The sequence below is a fragment of the Lepisosteus platostomus genome, chromosome 7 (genome assembly GCF_059453375.1).
Source record: "Lepisosteus platostomus isolate fLepPlt1 chromosome 7, fLepPlt1.hap1, whole genome shotgun sequence".
NCBI classification, from domain to species: Eukaryota; Metazoa; Chordata; class Actinopteri; order Semionotiformes; family Lepisosteidae; genus Lepisosteus; species Lepisosteus platostomus.
In genome coordinates, this window is record NC_142617.1 from 5,748,160 (window position 1) to 5,765,132 (window position 16,973).

At 45.2% G+C, this 16,973-nt stretch overlaps 1 protein-coding gene across 4 annotated transcripts in view; it reads right to left on the bottom strand.

Moving 5' to 3' along the window:
• Positions 1–79: 79 nt before the first annotated feature.
• flt1 (fms related receptor tyrosine kinase 1) overlaps positions 80–16,973 on the bottom strand; it is a 58,861-nt gene continuing 41,967 nt past the window's right edge. For all 4 annotated transcript variants that reach the window (XM_088638839.1, XM_088638837.1, XM_088638838.1 and 1 more), the window contains 12 exons: positions 16,532–16,645; positions 15,801–15,889; positions 14,608–14,773; positions 12,572–12,669; positions 11,037–11,159; positions 9,624–9,735; positions 8,514–8,613; positions 6,721–6,826; positions 5,437–5,579; positions 4,396–4,471; positions 3,539–3,636; positions 80–2,542 (listed from right to left, as the gene is read on the bottom strand). In XM_088638839.1, coding sequence (XP_088494965.1) covers positions 2,353–2,542; positions 3,539–3,636; positions 4,396–4,471; positions 5,437–5,579; positions 6,721–6,826; positions 8,514–8,613; positions 9,624–9,735; positions 11,037–11,159; positions 12,572–12,669; positions 14,608–14,773; positions 15,801–15,889; positions 16,532–16,645 — 1,415 coding nt within the window. In that variant the 3' untranslated portion in view covers positions 80–2,352. The remainder of the gene's footprint in view (positions 2,543–3,538; positions 3,637–4,395; positions 4,472–5,436; positions 5,580–6,720; positions 6,827–8,513; positions 8,614–9,623; positions 9,736–11,036; positions 11,160–12,571; positions 12,670–14,607; positions 14,774–15,800; positions 15,890–16,531; positions 16,646–16,973) is intronic.

Below are 16,973 nucleotides of genomic sequence, written 5' to 3' on the forward strand. Positions count from 1 at the left end.
TGTGTCACTTAAAGACAGATTCTAAGCCAAATACACACTTCACAAAATAATTGGCTCATTAACGAAATCATTCGGATCATTTAGATTGAATAACACTTTAATGCGACTCCAGCTTTTTCAAATATTTAGGAAGAAGTGTTGATGAGGAGTGCAATCAAGCCCTGGTCTCTGCAGTCTGCACTGTCCCTATGACTAGTGCCACTGAATATGGGCACTGCTTTTCCTTGTGTGCCACAGAATATCTTTTGACTCTTCATAGTTATTGAATACCTTATTATTGACTCATCAGGCAAGCACAAAAGCAAATTAGCTTATCATTTTGAATGGACTTTTTAGAATAGTCTGTAAACGATGGAGTACATTTCGTTCCCCTGGTACATTTGCTTTTCATGCAGTTCTTATTACAGCCAGGAGTACTGGTGTAACAATGTGGGGAGCGTCAGTAACCTTGGTATGGCAGAGTAGTCCTCGTGGTCCACCCGGTCATACCCTGCATTCCAGCTGGGAGCACGAACCCAAGCCAGTCTTGCATGGACTAATGCCCGCAGTAAACTTCCTGGGCCTGTAGAAGCATTGGCCCTCATTAAAACCAAAACAAACAAGTCAAGGGCTAATTCCGCTCTGCGTAGTAAAAGAGAAAAGTGCCCAGCACTCCAGCCGTGAAGAAAGCTTCGCACTCGGTTGTTTTTGCTTCTCGGTGTGGAATTAGCCCATAACCTGTTCCTTTGCAGCTCTCGTCCTGATGCAGCTCCCCACTCAAGTCTCATGTTAATTCTTGATTCTAGTTTATACTGTTGTGTGTGGGTGGATTGAAATATGCAATAAATTCCCCATGTTTTTTTATTTTGTAATATCTTGAGAACTTTAAAGAAGCATCGCTTGCAAAGTTGTATTGAACCCTGATTACGCGAAGTTTAATACAGGGTACAATCCTGAATTGAGATGAGCTCTTCTCATTCCTATGAGACACAATGTACGAGCTATCTGGTATTATTTTAGAGTTTTGAATCTGTGGCCTACGCCCTGCAGGAGACATGCCAAACCAACCAAAAAGTTAAAACACTTGAAAGTGGTGTGAGGTTAATTGATGCTAAACTGTATTTAGGCTTAAAGACCACAGGAGGAAGGTCTAACTGCATAGATCACAGTGTACACCAAAGACTGCACACACACAGCAGTTCAGATTTACACTGTACAAATGTTCAAATTGATTTAAGGGCTGCACATTGTTCTCAGGGAAGGCTAGAAGACAAGTGCACCACTACAGATGAGGTGGGGGTAGCACAATGAAGAAAAAAAAATGTTCCAGTTTGTCCACTTACAACTTTGAGTGGATCCACAGACTGCAAGTTAAATTACACCTGACCTCTGTGACCCTTTCCAGTGTTAGCAAGATAGTTACAATGTATATGCATAGCATTCTGTCTCTACACATTTAATTAAATAACACTTTAAAATAAATATGTTTTTTGCAATACATAATACTGGTTGATTTTTTTTCCCTACAGCATTTCAAAACACAGACTTATATCAAATAAAAAAAAAATACAAAAGTTGCCAAAAAATAATTTAGCAGTCAGGCCTGTTGTTTGACTCACATGCTTATGTAATAAAAGAGCTGCACAATCTTTAATTAGTAGTCAATTCAAAGTTAATATATATCCTATTATAAAATTTTAAAATAAAGTCTTGCTATACTGCTTGTGTAAATGTGAAGCTTTTTGTCACAATTCTGGTCATGTTGATACCAAGCTGTTGGCAATGTCCTCTACAAAGACAATTTGATGTCTTTCCACTACCTACCTGCTCCACAGTCAAAATATAATTATTTGCCCAGTTCTCCTTTCTTTCCTCATATTGTCACTTTCAGAAAACCCTTGAGCCTTGTATCGGCTACACAGCAAGAGGCATAACTACTGGCACGTTCTCAGCAACACTCGCATCTCTCAGAACTGTGCAAGAGAAATGTTTTGGTGTCTGGATAAATGTCAACATGCCAGAACGTTTTACAAACAGACAGATGGCCCATATATTTGGACATCAGAGTGAAAGAGTCAAAGAACGAGAAGCCCATTTCTGCAACCTTTCAGGTCTGGAACTGAACTTCCCTGCAACCAACCCAGCAGCATGACTATTGGAAAATAATGGAATTAATATACAGCAGTTAATAAAACAATAACATGAGAAAAAGACAAAAGTCCACTACACATTTAAAGGACTACAGAGATGGACTTTGACACTAGTAGCTGCATTGAAGTTATAAAGTCCCAGAAAACAGAGGTTCAAGAACCTTTCTGAAAACGCGCAATGGTTTGGAATCCTGCAGTCTGAGAGGCGCACCCCCTCTTTGTTTTATAGCGGGGGGTAGAAGACAGCAGAGTTGTAGTCTGGAGGAGGGGTCGAGCAGCAGGGCTCCTCATAGTCGCTGCCACAGGAGAAAATTGGCAGGTCATCCCCTTTGTGGCCACAGGGGGCGCTGTACACGCTGGGCCTCACCACTGCAGACGGCACCGACTCACGACTCTTACTCACCGCCCTGAAACTACAGGACACAGACACACACACTCCGTTGACAGCAATCCACTGCAACAGACAAAACACCTGGCTGTCTTTCTTTCACACGGTTTCTATTACAAGAGGAAGAACAAGTACATTTCCTCGTTCTTTCTTCCCCAAAACTACCTTTTTGATCAGCAACCCAATATGGCTACAATATTACAGCTAGAAAGGCACTTTTTCTTAAGAGTCTTGGGCCTTGTCCTCGCTCACCTCTGGGTTTTACAGGATTATTCTTACTACACTGCTGGAAGGCTGTCAAAATCATTGTGAGGATCGTGAGCCAATATGTGTGGAGGGAGAGGGAGGCAATTAATGGTCACTGTGACCACTGTTTTCCTGTGATAACAAAATGGCTATTTTTGGAAATCTTGCTCTATTTCAGAAACATCGGAAATTGCCATCGTTAGTTGCATTGTTTTTTAAATGCAAGATTACATCAGGTCAATTCATTTTGTTCGGTACTGCCCCCTGTGTTATTCAGAAAAAACACTGTGGGGGTTACAAATATCTTGGCTCCCCTCACTCCCTCTTAATACCAGCAGAGCCTGGAATAAATGAAAACCCTTCATCTGAGGAAGGCTTACGGCTGTTTTAATTATCAACTGCCCCATCCTTTCACTGTAAAAGTGCAGGATACAGGAAAGAAGAGGAAGGATTTGGTGGCTACAGTCGTGGCCAACTCTCCTTTCTCCTCTCTGTGACGCTAAGTAAAATACGCTTCCTCTTCACAAACAAGCAGCGTTCTCAGACAGGTCAGGGCTACTGGAAGGAGGAAAAAAAAAAATCTTGGACGGAATTTCTTCTCCATAGCGAAGAAGCGCGTTTATCGCCTTGATGGTGTTTACACAGGCCAGCGGCGGGGAAGGATCCGGATGTGTGTTCTGCAAAGAGAGGCCTTCCTGTCCCCCGAGTCCAAGTGGACCACGTGCCAGGGGGGCTGTGGGGGGCCGGGGGAGGGCCCCTGCGGGGCCACACTCACCCGCAGCTGGAGGACAGCGGCCTTGTCTTGCCGGAGCTCCAGCGGAGGGCCTGCAGCTCCTCGGAGGGCAACACCATGCCGCTGTCCGTCTGGTAGTCCTGCAGAGACACAGGCTTATCAAAGCCAACGCAGCAGGCAGGGCGCTTACTGATTAGAACATCCAGAGAGAGGGCGGCAGAGCCCGAGCGCACCGCCATCACCAATACCTCTCATGAGTGAAGTGTTACCTCTTTCTGAAAAACACCCCAAGCACAGCGAGGTACAAGTATAGATCTGTTTCGCAGGTCCTCTCATTACAGAAGTGCAATGTGGGGACGCGGAACAAAAGAATTTGAGATTTTTCTGCAGTCTGGGGTTCAAACATGTTGCCGGTGCTCACAAGCGTGGAGGTTTTGTGCCCCTGGGTCTTTTCTCATATTAGAAGACACTCAAGAACTTCAGAATGAGGAAAGGAATAGAACCGCATTCTACCACTGAAGCCTCTTAAACAGAATATTAATAACCGCAAACCCAAAAAAAAACAATTTAAAAGGCAGGCCAACAAGATTATGGTTTGGCCTTTTTAATAGTTCTGTGAATAGACTGCAAAAAGCAGAGAGTTTTTATAGCTACCTTAGTTGACATGCTAGAAAATAACCATTTTCTGCTTTGTGGTTCAGTAAAACAATTGTTAAAAATAATGATCCACACTTACTGGGTCTCACAGTAGACCTGTGCTCATCACAGGAAGTCACATCAGCTATTTTAATTGTGTTAGAGCTGATGTCATTGTAAAAATAAAAGAAAATAAAAAGGGCACAACGAACAGAAGCCACTGGAGGTGACTTCATCTTCTTGATTTAACACAATGTACTCACATCGGAAAATGTTCTGTCCTTCACAGAGAGTTCATCAAATGTCTTAACACTCTGAGTTCTCCTGGTGTTGATGTACCTATAATTCATTGATAGATTGAATATAGCATTATCCAGGTTCTCAATACATGATCATTCTGTAACATGCAAGAATTTATTATAATATTTATTATACGAGGGTGATTTGAACCTTTACCCAATAGCTGGCACTCTCCAGTAAAAGAGGAAAGAGATGCTCTGTACAATTTCATCTAAAAACCGTACCTCCATCTTGTAGCTCCAGATCCCCTGAGCATTTTATAGGGTACCGTTATCAGATATTTTATTGTATATAATGATGTATCTCTAAACCTCTAAACGCTTTAAAAATGAAAGAACTGGGCTATAAATCCAAAGTGTACCACAGCAGGATCACTGGGTTGCTAGATTTTTGCCCCGATCCATTGATAATAATAATAATAATAATAATTGCTTACACTTATATAGCGCTTTTTCTGGACACTCCACTCAAAGCACTTTACAGGTAATGGGGATCCCCTCCACCACCACCAGTGTGCAGCCCCACCTGGATGATGCGACGGCAGCCATAGTGCGCCAGAACGCTCACCACACATCAGCTATCAGTGGGGAGGAGAGCAGAGTAATGAAGCCAATTCACAGAGGGGGATTGTTAGGAGGCCATGATTGATAAAGGCTGATGGGGAAATTTGGCCAGGATGCCGGGGTTACACCCCTACTCTTTTCGAGAAACACCCTGGGATTTTTAATGACCACAGAGAGTTAGGACCTCGGTTTTACGTCTCATCCGAAGGACGAGATCACGCGCCAATCCTCTCTTGTCTTTGGCGGGTCGCTCATTGTGGTGCGCCATTCTCCAGCCTCCATCTTACAGCGCGACGCAAAAATTCAATAAGAAAAGCACAGCAGCCAGCACACGTCATGCCAAACGTGAAAGGAAATACTCTGGGGTTGTCTGTGGTTTCGGAGTTTCAGTAAAGGAGTGAGGCGACTCCACATGAAAGCTTCGTCTGTGTTAGCTCTTACCCCAGACTTCCAGTGCTCTGGTAGCTAAACCGGGGCAGTTGGGCGTCCTCGCCAGCCGACAGATCTGTGGAGGAGGAGCTGTAGCGCTGGGAGCCGCCGTTCGGGGACGGGACGGTGTTCAGGGGAATGTAGTCCTTCCCATCCTACAGGGGAGGCCGTTGAACAAGTAACGAAATAAGTAAGAATAACCCAGCAGCGGCACACATGCTTGCTCCTTCACAGCCCTCTCGCCCACAAAAGACCGCTGCTTTCCCATGGCTTTCACAGAGCGCGAGGCTGAGGGAGACCCAGCAGCCTGACGTTCACGCTCAAGTAAAGAGTTTGGGGGTGCGACTCGCAATCAGGCGAGAGGTCACCTTGCCAGACTGGCGGCAAGGAGGAGGGGTGCAGTGTGGGGTTAGGAAATCTTTGGAGCCCTGCTCTCCGGCCACAAGAGAGAGAAGAGGGGGAATGACACACCCCATTCTGATGGGGCAGCAGCTGTAAACACTAATACTAATACCTTACACTTATATAGTGCTTTTCTGGGCACTCCACTCACAGTGTGCTTTACAGGTAATGGGGAATCCCACTACCACCACCAATGAGCAGGTGGAAGACGCGATGGCAGCCAGAGCGCGCCAGTACGCTCACGCACATCAGCTCTCAGCGGGGAGGAGAACACAGTGATGAAGCCAGTTCACAGATGGGGATTAAGAGGCCATGATTGGTAAAGGCCAAGGGGAAATTTGGCCAGGACGCTGTAACACCCCTCTTTTCGAGAATCAACCTGGGATTGTTAAGGACCACAGAGAATCGGGACCTTGGTTTTACGTCTCATCTGAAGTACAGTACCTTTTTACATTATAGTGTCCTCTATACTGGGGCATTAGAACTCACACAGTCCGGAGGGTGAGCGCCCCCTACTGGCCCCACTAACATCTCTTCTAGCTGCAACCTTAGTTTTTCACAGGAAGTCTCCTGTCCTGCTTAGCTTCAATGGGCTGCCAGTTGTGAGTTGCAGGGCGATATGGCTAATGTTAGAGTTCACACTTCAGAATGCTTCCCCTCGTACTCAAACAGCCATGAAGCGACAGAGCGAGAAGGAGCAGAGATCATCATTGCACCCAGCCGCACATGAGATACATCCCCATCTTTACAGGAATAGCTTTGCTGACCACACCTTTGAAATTCTTTAAAGAAAGGCACCTGGCGGCCATTCAGACCTCCTGCCTCTGGCCCCTGTGGCCATGGGGCTGTCTAAGGTCAGCTTCACTGTCTTGGCCAGGCGCCGGCAGCACACACCTGCTGGACGTTGGCCTGGAGCAGGTCCCCCAGCGTCTCCACCAGCTCCGAGAACGTTGGTCGCTCTTTGGGGTCAGTCTCCCAGCAGGCCAGCATGGTGTTATAGCTGCAAGAAGTGAGGGCACAGACTGTCACCACAGCTCCTTGTGCCAGCACAGCTGCACAGCACTGCAGGAGAACTTTGTAGAACATTGTTTTTTTGCAAGTTTACTTTGTGGCATGTGAGTTTTCTTGCTTCCAAATTGTCATCTCCAGCCAATTCTGAAACTCTACAATGTGACACGACCCCGTGCTCTTTGTGTGAAGGACCTGCAGAACTGTAGGATAGAGCTTCGGTATCAGAAGCATAGAATCTCTCAGATTCTATGAAAGCTTAACAGTTTAGTTTGCTTTTACTACATCTCTACCCATTTTAATTCTAAACTACAAATGATACAGAAATCACACATCATGTAAATGTATATTGTAAGTCACCCTGAATAAGTAACTAAATAGACAGCAGTGTAGAGTAATAGTTAGGGCTCTAGATCTGTAAGTGGAAGGTTGCTGGTTCAAATCCTAGCTGGGGGCACAGCTGTTGTATCCTTGATAAAAGTATTTCATAGCAGACTGCTCTAGCAAAAGGTCCAGCTGTCCAAAAAGTGTTGTGTTGCATTAAAGTGTCAGACAAAACATTTAACAATAAGTAACAGCATTCGATATACAGTATAGTAATACATTAGCACGTAGGACATGTGCCAGGGGATTATTCAACCTTATCTAACATTATGACATTATCTAACACTGTAATGTGGTCTTACACAAATGCCTTCTACAGCCACAAGTAGATTTCATCAAACCATTGAGGAATGATGGGCTTAAGTCCTTGCTGGTAACAACACACTGGGAACATTTAGAAAAATATACAAGTTTACCATGCCTGGTAGGCTCTCTCTTTTAAGGGCGGACACATTACTGCCAAACAGCATGAATGAGATGCTGCTATTTTCTAAATTTGCAGCCGTATGAACACCTCTGTAACCACATAGGCAGCTTTCTGAAAACCTTGTCTTTCTACGCCTGAACTTACCAACATCTTACTGCAGCAAAGCCTCATAAATCCAAGAATAAACATAATTTGATATTTATTTTTATGTTAGTGATCATCGGACTAACCTGGTCTTGTGTTAGGGTTTGGTGACAGTGTTACCGGGCAGAAAGCATCTTTGAAACTCATAAACAGTTTTGAAAGTGCTCTTGCACAATACTTAACACAAAACACATTTGTTATTCAATATTGTCCCTGAAGGGCATTCTTTCTGCTTGTGCCAACACCTTAAACATGAACCCTTTTATTGTTCCCAGATAATATCTGAAGTATTACTGTTCATGTCTACAAAGGAATGGAAGGAAATGTGACATTTAAAGCTAATTAAAAATACATATTCAAGGTGAAAAGGTGTTTGAACTTTTAATGTGCTAAACAAAATCATGTTGTTTGTTGCAAAGCTCAAACTGAATCAAAAGGATTACACAAAAAGTAAGTAAAGTCACTCTGCCTGAATAATGGCTTTAGACAATGAACTGAAATATTCTTGATTTCTCCTTACACAAGAAAACGAAAGACGTCGGAGTGATAGTTTTTTAAATTTCGCCCATCACTGCAAACAGATATGCCCATCTGCTGTCTGCATGTGTGAGTTTTCAGTTTGCACCTGTGGCGTGCTGTGTGTGCTTCTCGGCCACCAGCTTTAATGAAACCCAGTTTGGGCCATGAGCCGCTGAGCTTGGCACAAGACGGCCAGTGCACTCACATTTCTGGAGTGGCGTACCCCGGCGCCCGCATGCGTGTGCCTTCCTTCAGTTTGGTGCAGAACTCCTCATCTATCTGCACACCTGGGTAGGGCGATGCTCCTGCACAAAATGCACAACATGCTCCAAGTCATTATCAGAACCTGCCTATTCCTGGTAAGGGTCACATGCATGCAAAGCCGATCACAGAAGCAAAGGGCACAAGGAGTGACTACACCCTTGACAGTAGACCAGTTCCTTGCAGGACACACACACGGACACGCACACACACACACACACACACACACACACACACACACACACACACACACACACACACACACACACACACACACACACGATAATTTGGAGATACCAATGAATTTTGCCAGCAGGTGGAAGGAGAAAGCACACACTTGGGAACAGAGACAGCATGCAACACACAGAAGGTGCCTCAGGTTGGATGTGAACTCCGGGTCCTAACACTATGGGACAGCTGTGGTTGTGACCACACCACTATGTCGCCACCTCCTAACACATTTTAAACTTCTTGTCCCAAAACTGTCTCGAGAATGACATATCCACGAGCCTTTTCTACACTTCATCTATTTTAAATGTAGAAATCAAAACTTTTGCCTTTTCTTTGTAGAAAACATGGAGAAAACTGTGCTTTTGTAAGAAAGTGTAATGAAAACTCAGTGTCGGTGTCAAAACCTGGGGGTGACTGTTCCAGCACAAAGAAAAGTGAACACCATCTGTGGTGATCACAGGCTTGAAGATCACCCGGGTTTACAGTCCAAAACCACATGACAGCCAGCAAGCAATTCTATTGAGACTGATCTACAGAATGATTAGATAATTGACTAGCGGTATATATAAAAGCCTTAGTCATATAAACAACGTAATGGTTTATAATTAGTGTGGAATACTTAAGCATCATTCAGGTGACCTTCATTAGAAATGGCTTTAAGAAAGTTTGGCCTGACAACCATGTTAGTCAGTTTCTTGTCTTCCTGTGTTAACCTTGCAGATCTTTAATGATCGTGCTCCGGTTTAAAGGGTTATTGCTGTTTCTGCATTCTCAAGTGTGTGCATTTTAATGTTATGTGAAACATTTGGAAGCTTATACCCACCAAGAGAGAAGATCTCCCACAGCAGCACCCCATAAGACCACACATCACTCTGGGTAGTGTAGACCTTGTCGAAGATGGACTCAGGAGACATCCACTTGAGAGGGAGCCGGGCCTGGGCGTTGGACACAAAACTAGAATTTAGGCTGCAGGGAAGCCCAACGTTTCGTGACAATAGAACAAGCTCTCTCCGCCAAACAAACTCCTGTAATCATACTGCAAAATAACATCTGAAACATATGAAGCTCCAATTAGAACATTTTGCACGTCTTCAGGGACATGAGAAATACTAGTTTATTTATTGATCTGAAGAACAGTCTTCTTTCTGAACTCTGAATCCGGTAGAAGTCTGTTTAATTTGAAACACAAGATAACATTCCCTGCAAATGACCCAGCTCCTGTTTGCACTGAGCACCGAAAGAAACACATCTTCTAACTGTAACTCATTCACCAGGCTGCCAAGAAAATAGCTTTTTTTTGTCACAAGGTGCACTGGTATGTTATTGATCAGAACTCCATCCACCATTTTCGCTCAGCGCTTTATCCAATACAGGCGGATCAAGCATCACACAGGTAAATTCGTTCTGCTGATCCACACTTGTCAGCAACAGGATTGAGTAAGAGTGAGTGTTCCCCACTGGAAGCAATGCACACTGTCAGGCAGCTGATGCAGTCTTGTGGGAGTCTGTCCCAATCCTCTCGGTGAGTCTGGACACGTGCCTGCTCAACATTGGCTGGTGAGGCCCTTGGCTTACACGCCACATTCCCGGCTTACGAGGACGCCCGTGTCACACAAGCGACACCAGGGTGTGCCGGGTCCTGCAGGAATGTTGGCAGGTCAGGAGGAGCCCACAGGAAGGGCTGAGAGTGGGGTCACAGGTCCCGATGGGTGTAGAGTCACGCAGTCAGGTTGCCATCAGTCTTCTGCAAGTGCCCCAGGCAGCCACGTGCACCAGCGCTCCCCACAAAAATCACTTGAGCAGAAACGGGCAGCCAACAACGCGACCCGGGTTCGAGCTGGCAACACCTCAGTCATAGAGCTCAGCCAGGACAGCTAGTGCATGTTTGCACTGGCGGAAGAGGAACTTTTTTAACAGAAATGAAAGGATTCATATCTACCTTGTAGATCGAAACAGTAGAATAAGTGACAAAAACCCAATTCCCTGATATCCCATTGAGGTAACTCATTTATGACGTGATCAGTTTAAACTATGTGTGTGGTTTGATGACGTTGCTTTTCTGGGGGGAAGGGAAAAGGATTATTCGTTATTAGTGCAATTTACAATTTTGGGACATTTCCCTTATTTTCAGAAGGATAACTAAGGTACAGTATGGTATGCTTAGATCTTCCTGAAATCAAAATGGAGGGAAGACGTTTTACCATCAGGTAGATCTAACCAGAGCACCAGCACTTACGTCTCCCTTCCTGACGTAATCTGGGTCTTTATAAATATCTCTGGCCAAACCAAAGTCACAGATCTTGACCACATTGTTCTCTGAGAGGAGGATATTCCTGGCGGCCAGGTCTCGGTGGATGCACTGGAATTAAAAGTAAGGAGAAAAGAAAACAAAGTCAAAATGAGAATGAAGCTCATAATTCCCAATATCAGTATTTACTCAGGGGACCTCTTTAATGTAACATGCTTTATTCTGCACTGTAAAAAAAAAAAGTTCCTCATTGTAAATTTCAGTGGGGGAAGTGGGCTGAGTTGAACAGGAAGTCTGTGCGAGTTCCTCAGACCCAACAATCACAAACAACAAAAAGATGTTCCCTTGATTCTGGCGATCCAGTCTAAACATCCAGAAGGGGCAGTGAGCTGGCCAGGGGTGGGGAAGAGGCTGGTCAGTGCGGAAAACATCACAGAACACTCTGACAGGCCACCATTTTGAGCACATGGTGATAAGCAGGAATGCCTTTGAATTAAGAGAGTTTACCTTTGATCCTATTCAGAGCCCACCGGTCCTGTCCTTAATGTATAGTGTTCTTTTCCATGACCAGCAAAGACTGGGATTTTAATCCCTGTGCGTGCTTACAGTATGACTGCGTTTAACCCTTTAACCTTGTGCACTGACATTACTTCCCTACAAGGAGACCAGCCCTGCTTTTCAGTCTTTTAAATCTTAACATACTGTTCTTGCCATCTTGCCAAGACCTGCATTGCACTGTATCTTCCACAGCTTGTAGAGCTTTTTCCAATGGAAGCTAGAAGGTAGACCTATGATGATTATCATCTTTTTGTCAATTTGTTTTACATACAAATTCCGTTACCAATTCATTCAATTGGATGTGCTAAAGCACTCTGGGTAAAGTACCTTTTTCAGGTGTGTGATGTCCCTGCCAGTCAAGAATTCCTCTGAACGAACCGACCTCGATGTGTTACTGTCACATGGTTATTAAAAATTTCACATTTCCTGAAGGAGACGGTAACTTAGCTGATTTCCCATTTGGGAAGATGTTATTAACATATGGCAAAAAAAAAAACTGAAGCCCTTTGTCAACTAAACGTTCCCATCTTCACTCAACAGGGAACACTCATGCTAGCAGAAAATGTGAGACGGTAAAAGAAGTTGTTATATTTACAACTGAATTTCACTTTTGTCTTGAAATTTCAGACATGAGAAGCCTGTATATTGTATTTAACACACGCAAATCTGGTTTACACAATCTGACCACAGAAAGTCAGACTCATTTCCATTCATTAATATGGCCCATCACTCCTCGTCAGGCCTGCACAATAAAGGACGGCGTGCTCGAAACAGCTCACTGGCATTGTTACGAAGGGGGTAATTCTGGAGGATGCAAACAAACCGAATTGTAATACGCGCAAAGATATCATAATTCATGGCTCGTGCTAGGTAAAAATGGGCCCCTCCCTGTAGCCCCGGCGCAGTGCCAAGTGCACCCTGCTCTCCACATCTGTCAAGATCAGCTGCAGAAACCGGAGTCTAACCTTCCGCGATGCTAAGAACTCCATCCCTCGGGCCACCTGGAAACTGTAGGAGATCAGGTCTTCCATCGCTATGGGTTTGTTGTAAAAGGCATCTGAACCTGGAAGACCAAGAACAAGGAAGAGGATACAGTCTATTGTACATGAAACAGCAGGACATCAAGCACTTTCCTACATTATTACAGGTCTGTGACCACCATGGCTATTTCCAGCCCTGCTGTTTCCGGTACAGGCACGATGTGCGCTGCTTTTGCTTGGTCGACAAAACAAAGCATTTATTTACTTAGCGGTTAGCACTAATAGAAGTAATATAAAAATATCGTTGCACATCTGCAGCTCAACACCCTATCGACGGTATGAGTCATTCCTGGAAACCAGACAAGGATGGTGTGGAAGATGACAGCGACAGTGGAGGGGGCCGGGGGGGGCAGGTCTGGTACAGGACTGAGTGAAGTTCAGCGCGACTCGCTTCAGCATAGTCAAAACAAGAACCCAGCAGGCACACCTACAAGCACAGAAAGCAGCTCTGAAGTTCCGATATAGGGAATCGTCTGGCTCCTTTCTAAGGGAGACTGTTCTAGTTTCCAGTGTGAGAATCCCTTTGCAATTTCTGAACACTTTGCGGCCTGCCACATGCAACTAGATTTTTCGAACGCTCCTTCCTATATGGAAAATCCAATGTGATAGCAAAGAAATACTCCATCCATCCATTTTCTCACCATCCAATTCAGGGTTGTGGGGGAGTCAGACCCTATCCTGGTTAGCAACAGGTGCAAGGCAGGGTCAGAGCAGACACACACACTCACACCAGGCCCCATTTCCCCAAAGGCAATTAACCTACCAGTATGACTTTGGACTGTGGGAGGAAACTGCAGCACCTAGAGGAAACCCACATGAAGACTGGGAGAACATACAAACTCCACGCAGACAGCACCCCAAGAACTGAACCCAGGGCCCCTGGGTTCATTTTTTTCATTATCTCAACACATGTACAGCATGTGCACAGCAGTGACGTGCACGTGCACAGATGGATCTGCATTTTCCTAATGCGGCGGCTGGCGCTATTTTGCTGCTGCAGAGACAGGATGTAAACTGTGCAGCAGAGACGGTTTTTGGATCACATCTGATTGCAGATCATCACACTTTTCTTTCCTGCTGACCCGCTCTGGTAGATTTGCTAGATAGTCTTTCTCTTATACTGCCCAGATATAACACTCCCTTAAAACAGATATTAAAACCGCCGTCCCGGCTGCGTCCACTACATTTCTGCCTCCCACAAAACGTGAATACCTTAAAATAATCACACTTTCCATACAGCATCGCCAGACACAGTTTGCTTTCCACTCAGGTCTGTGCAACTACTAAGGAGCAGCATTCTGTACTCACCATCACTGCTATGAAGAGCCATTGCATATTTACGGATGTATCAGTATTTTACCAATCCCTTCATGTGTGAACTTGAGAAATTCCAGTCCTCAGGGCTGCATTTACACAGCTGCAAACAACATCATGCTAAAGAGCATCTAGATTTTTCTATAGCACAGTGTCCAAAGGCCTTTCCAGTAGAGACAGCAGTACTCGTCAAACTTAATGGAGCCAAAATACAAAACAATATCTTTCTATCACACATGTTCTGCTTGTGTTTTTTTTTTTTTACCCAAGGCTTTTTGTTGCATGATAACACTTCCTGTTCATCCACAAGGAGCTGGGCTCTGCCTTTATCTATTACTACTTACATTTTAGAAAAGATTATGTTTTTAATTCTAGACTGCATTTAACCAGTGAAAACAGAACAACATACAGGAAACTTCGCCAGGGTTTCGAGATGCACCTTTATACCCTTGCCTCCAGGCACTGTGCTAGTTTCGACCTCATCTGCAGCTCAGCTCCTATTTTCTGCTGTTGGTTTAAACTCAAGGTGGGCGAGGTTCCCACGGATGTTTATTGAACTGACAATCAGGAAGCCAGGGGCTATGATACACAAGAGCAATTAAAAATACCCCCCGACGGTGGAGGGGGAGGAAGGAAGGAGTGCGTACCCTGCTCTTCCTCAGCTGTGTCATTGAGGTTCCGCTCCTCCTCCTCGAAGCCGGAGCTGGTGGAGCTTTGGCTGCTGCAGGCCCTGGCCTGTCCCTCCTTCTCCTCCCCCTGTGGCCCCATCGGCGCTGCTCCCCGGCTGTCCTGTGGCAACTGGGCACTACCGTCCTGCCACACAGAGCACCAGGGTCAACCTCCATGGGCTCGCCCATCCATTTACTGGCAGCCAAGACGTTCACGCACACGCGCACACACGCCGAACGGTTTGTGTGCACACAAGCAGAATGGACGTTAACGTCTGATCAGGAAGAGGCACGACGTGAAAGCATCGGGTGGCTGTGAACATTAGGCTGGTGAGCGCAGTGGCACTGATCCAACAAACCACATCCACCCACCCATGTTCCAACCACTTTATTTATTCTGGGTCCCAGCAAACAATGGCCGCAAGGCAGGGCACACCCTGGATGGGACACCAGTCCACCACAGGGCACACAGACGTGCGCACACACAAATTCACACCAGGGCCAATTTTCCCAGAAACCAGTTAACCTACTAGTACTGTATGATTTTGGACAATGGAATGAAACTGGACAACGTATGCAAACGCAGGGAGAAGATACTAACTTCATGCAGACTGCACCCCAGGAATTGAACCCAGGGCCTCAGCGCTGCAAGGCAGCAGTGCTAACCACTGCAAAACTGTGCTGCCCCAAATCACATCCAAAATCATTTTACATTCTGACAAACACAGAAGTATTGAGCAAATGGTGCGCGAGCAGTGGCCTAGCTACATCACGAACAGCTGAAGGTGGCTTAACAGGTGCCGATTGTATGGCTAGACTCCTTTCATAGAAATGCTGCAGTTTCTGTCTGGTATTCTGTCTGCGCAAGTGGCAGTTTAGGTAGCTGCCACATTTAACCCACTGAAGTGGAAGTGAAAGGAAAGTCTGGAAAAAGCACAATGTCTGATTCGATGTGCCTCATGTGCACTGAGGCACTGAACACAACTCAAAAATTTCACCTCCCTATTCAAAAATAATCGCTAACCTTCAGTTTAACACACTCAGCGCAGTTGCTGATGTCATGAGGGAAAAGAAACAGGGCATTAACCACAATGCATTGTATCACACAGCACTGACCATTAACACTACAAAGCACTGAGCTAGATAACTTTAATATAGTTATTACTCCCTACCTTATGCAGTATAAAGACTTCTCTCTTGCTCTTGAGGTAGTTGGAGAGGTTCCCATTCTTGCAGTACTCCACAATCACCATTAGAGGGCCTTTCAGAAGCATGTAAGAACAGTATTACTCGGTGTGCAGAACAAATCCCTGGTTCACCTAGGGTGGTGATTTATACCTTGACATCAAAACCCCTGAAATGACTACAGTGTCAGCTCAGAGCTCCCCATCTTAAGGCAAAGACAGGAGGAGCACTGGAGAGGTGATGGGTGGTGGGTGTGTGCACTGGGAGGGGAGGATGATGTCACATAAGCTACAATTTAAAAAACAAAAGATTAAGTAAATATGCCCCCAGACCACAAACACCCCTCTCAGGACAGAAAGCTGGACTCGGCAGACAGCACTACGCAAGCCGAAGTCATGACAGAACAGAAGTAAAGGAGAAAACAACCACAGAGTCTGTTCTAAAGTCCTCCATGTCCCGATGGATACTGTACAGTATGTGCGTCAGTGTATGAATGGTTACAAACAAAGGGAGTCAGGAGTTTTTTGTTCCCAGTTTCTCCTCCAGCAATTCTTGAAAGACGCCAGGGTATCGGCTTCGACAACATGACTGGGTAGCTTGTTCCAGACTCCCACGGGCCTTTCCAAACCTTAATGGACACGCTGAGCCACATCATTGCAGGACCCCATCAGCAAGATGGGGTAAAAGAAGTAGAGAAACTAAAATCACCACAGCTGACCTCCATACTTCGTGCAAGCGCCTAGCAGGTTGACGACATTGAGATGGTGTCCGATGTGGATGAGGATTTTTAGCTCCGTCATCAAGGCCTTGTACTCACTGGCGGTGGCTCCCTCTGTTGGAAAAGAAAAGGGTTACAAATGAGGGGAAGCCATTTGTTCCAAGGAGGTTGCCAAGTTGCTAGCAGCCAATTAATTCAAGGGTCTGATTCAGCAGGTTCTTGAAGGAAGATGAAGTATTGGCTCCAACAGCATGGTAAGAGACCTTGTTTCAAACTCTCACAATTCTCTCTGTCATGAAACATGCCAAACAGTGGACTCTTCCATATAATTCAGAGGTTGCAACAATTCCTGCATTTCTTAAGAGTCACATCTTGAATTTTATTATGGAGTTACACATAGAGTGAAGCTAACAGAAGTAGCAGGGCTCGAATTAAAGTATGA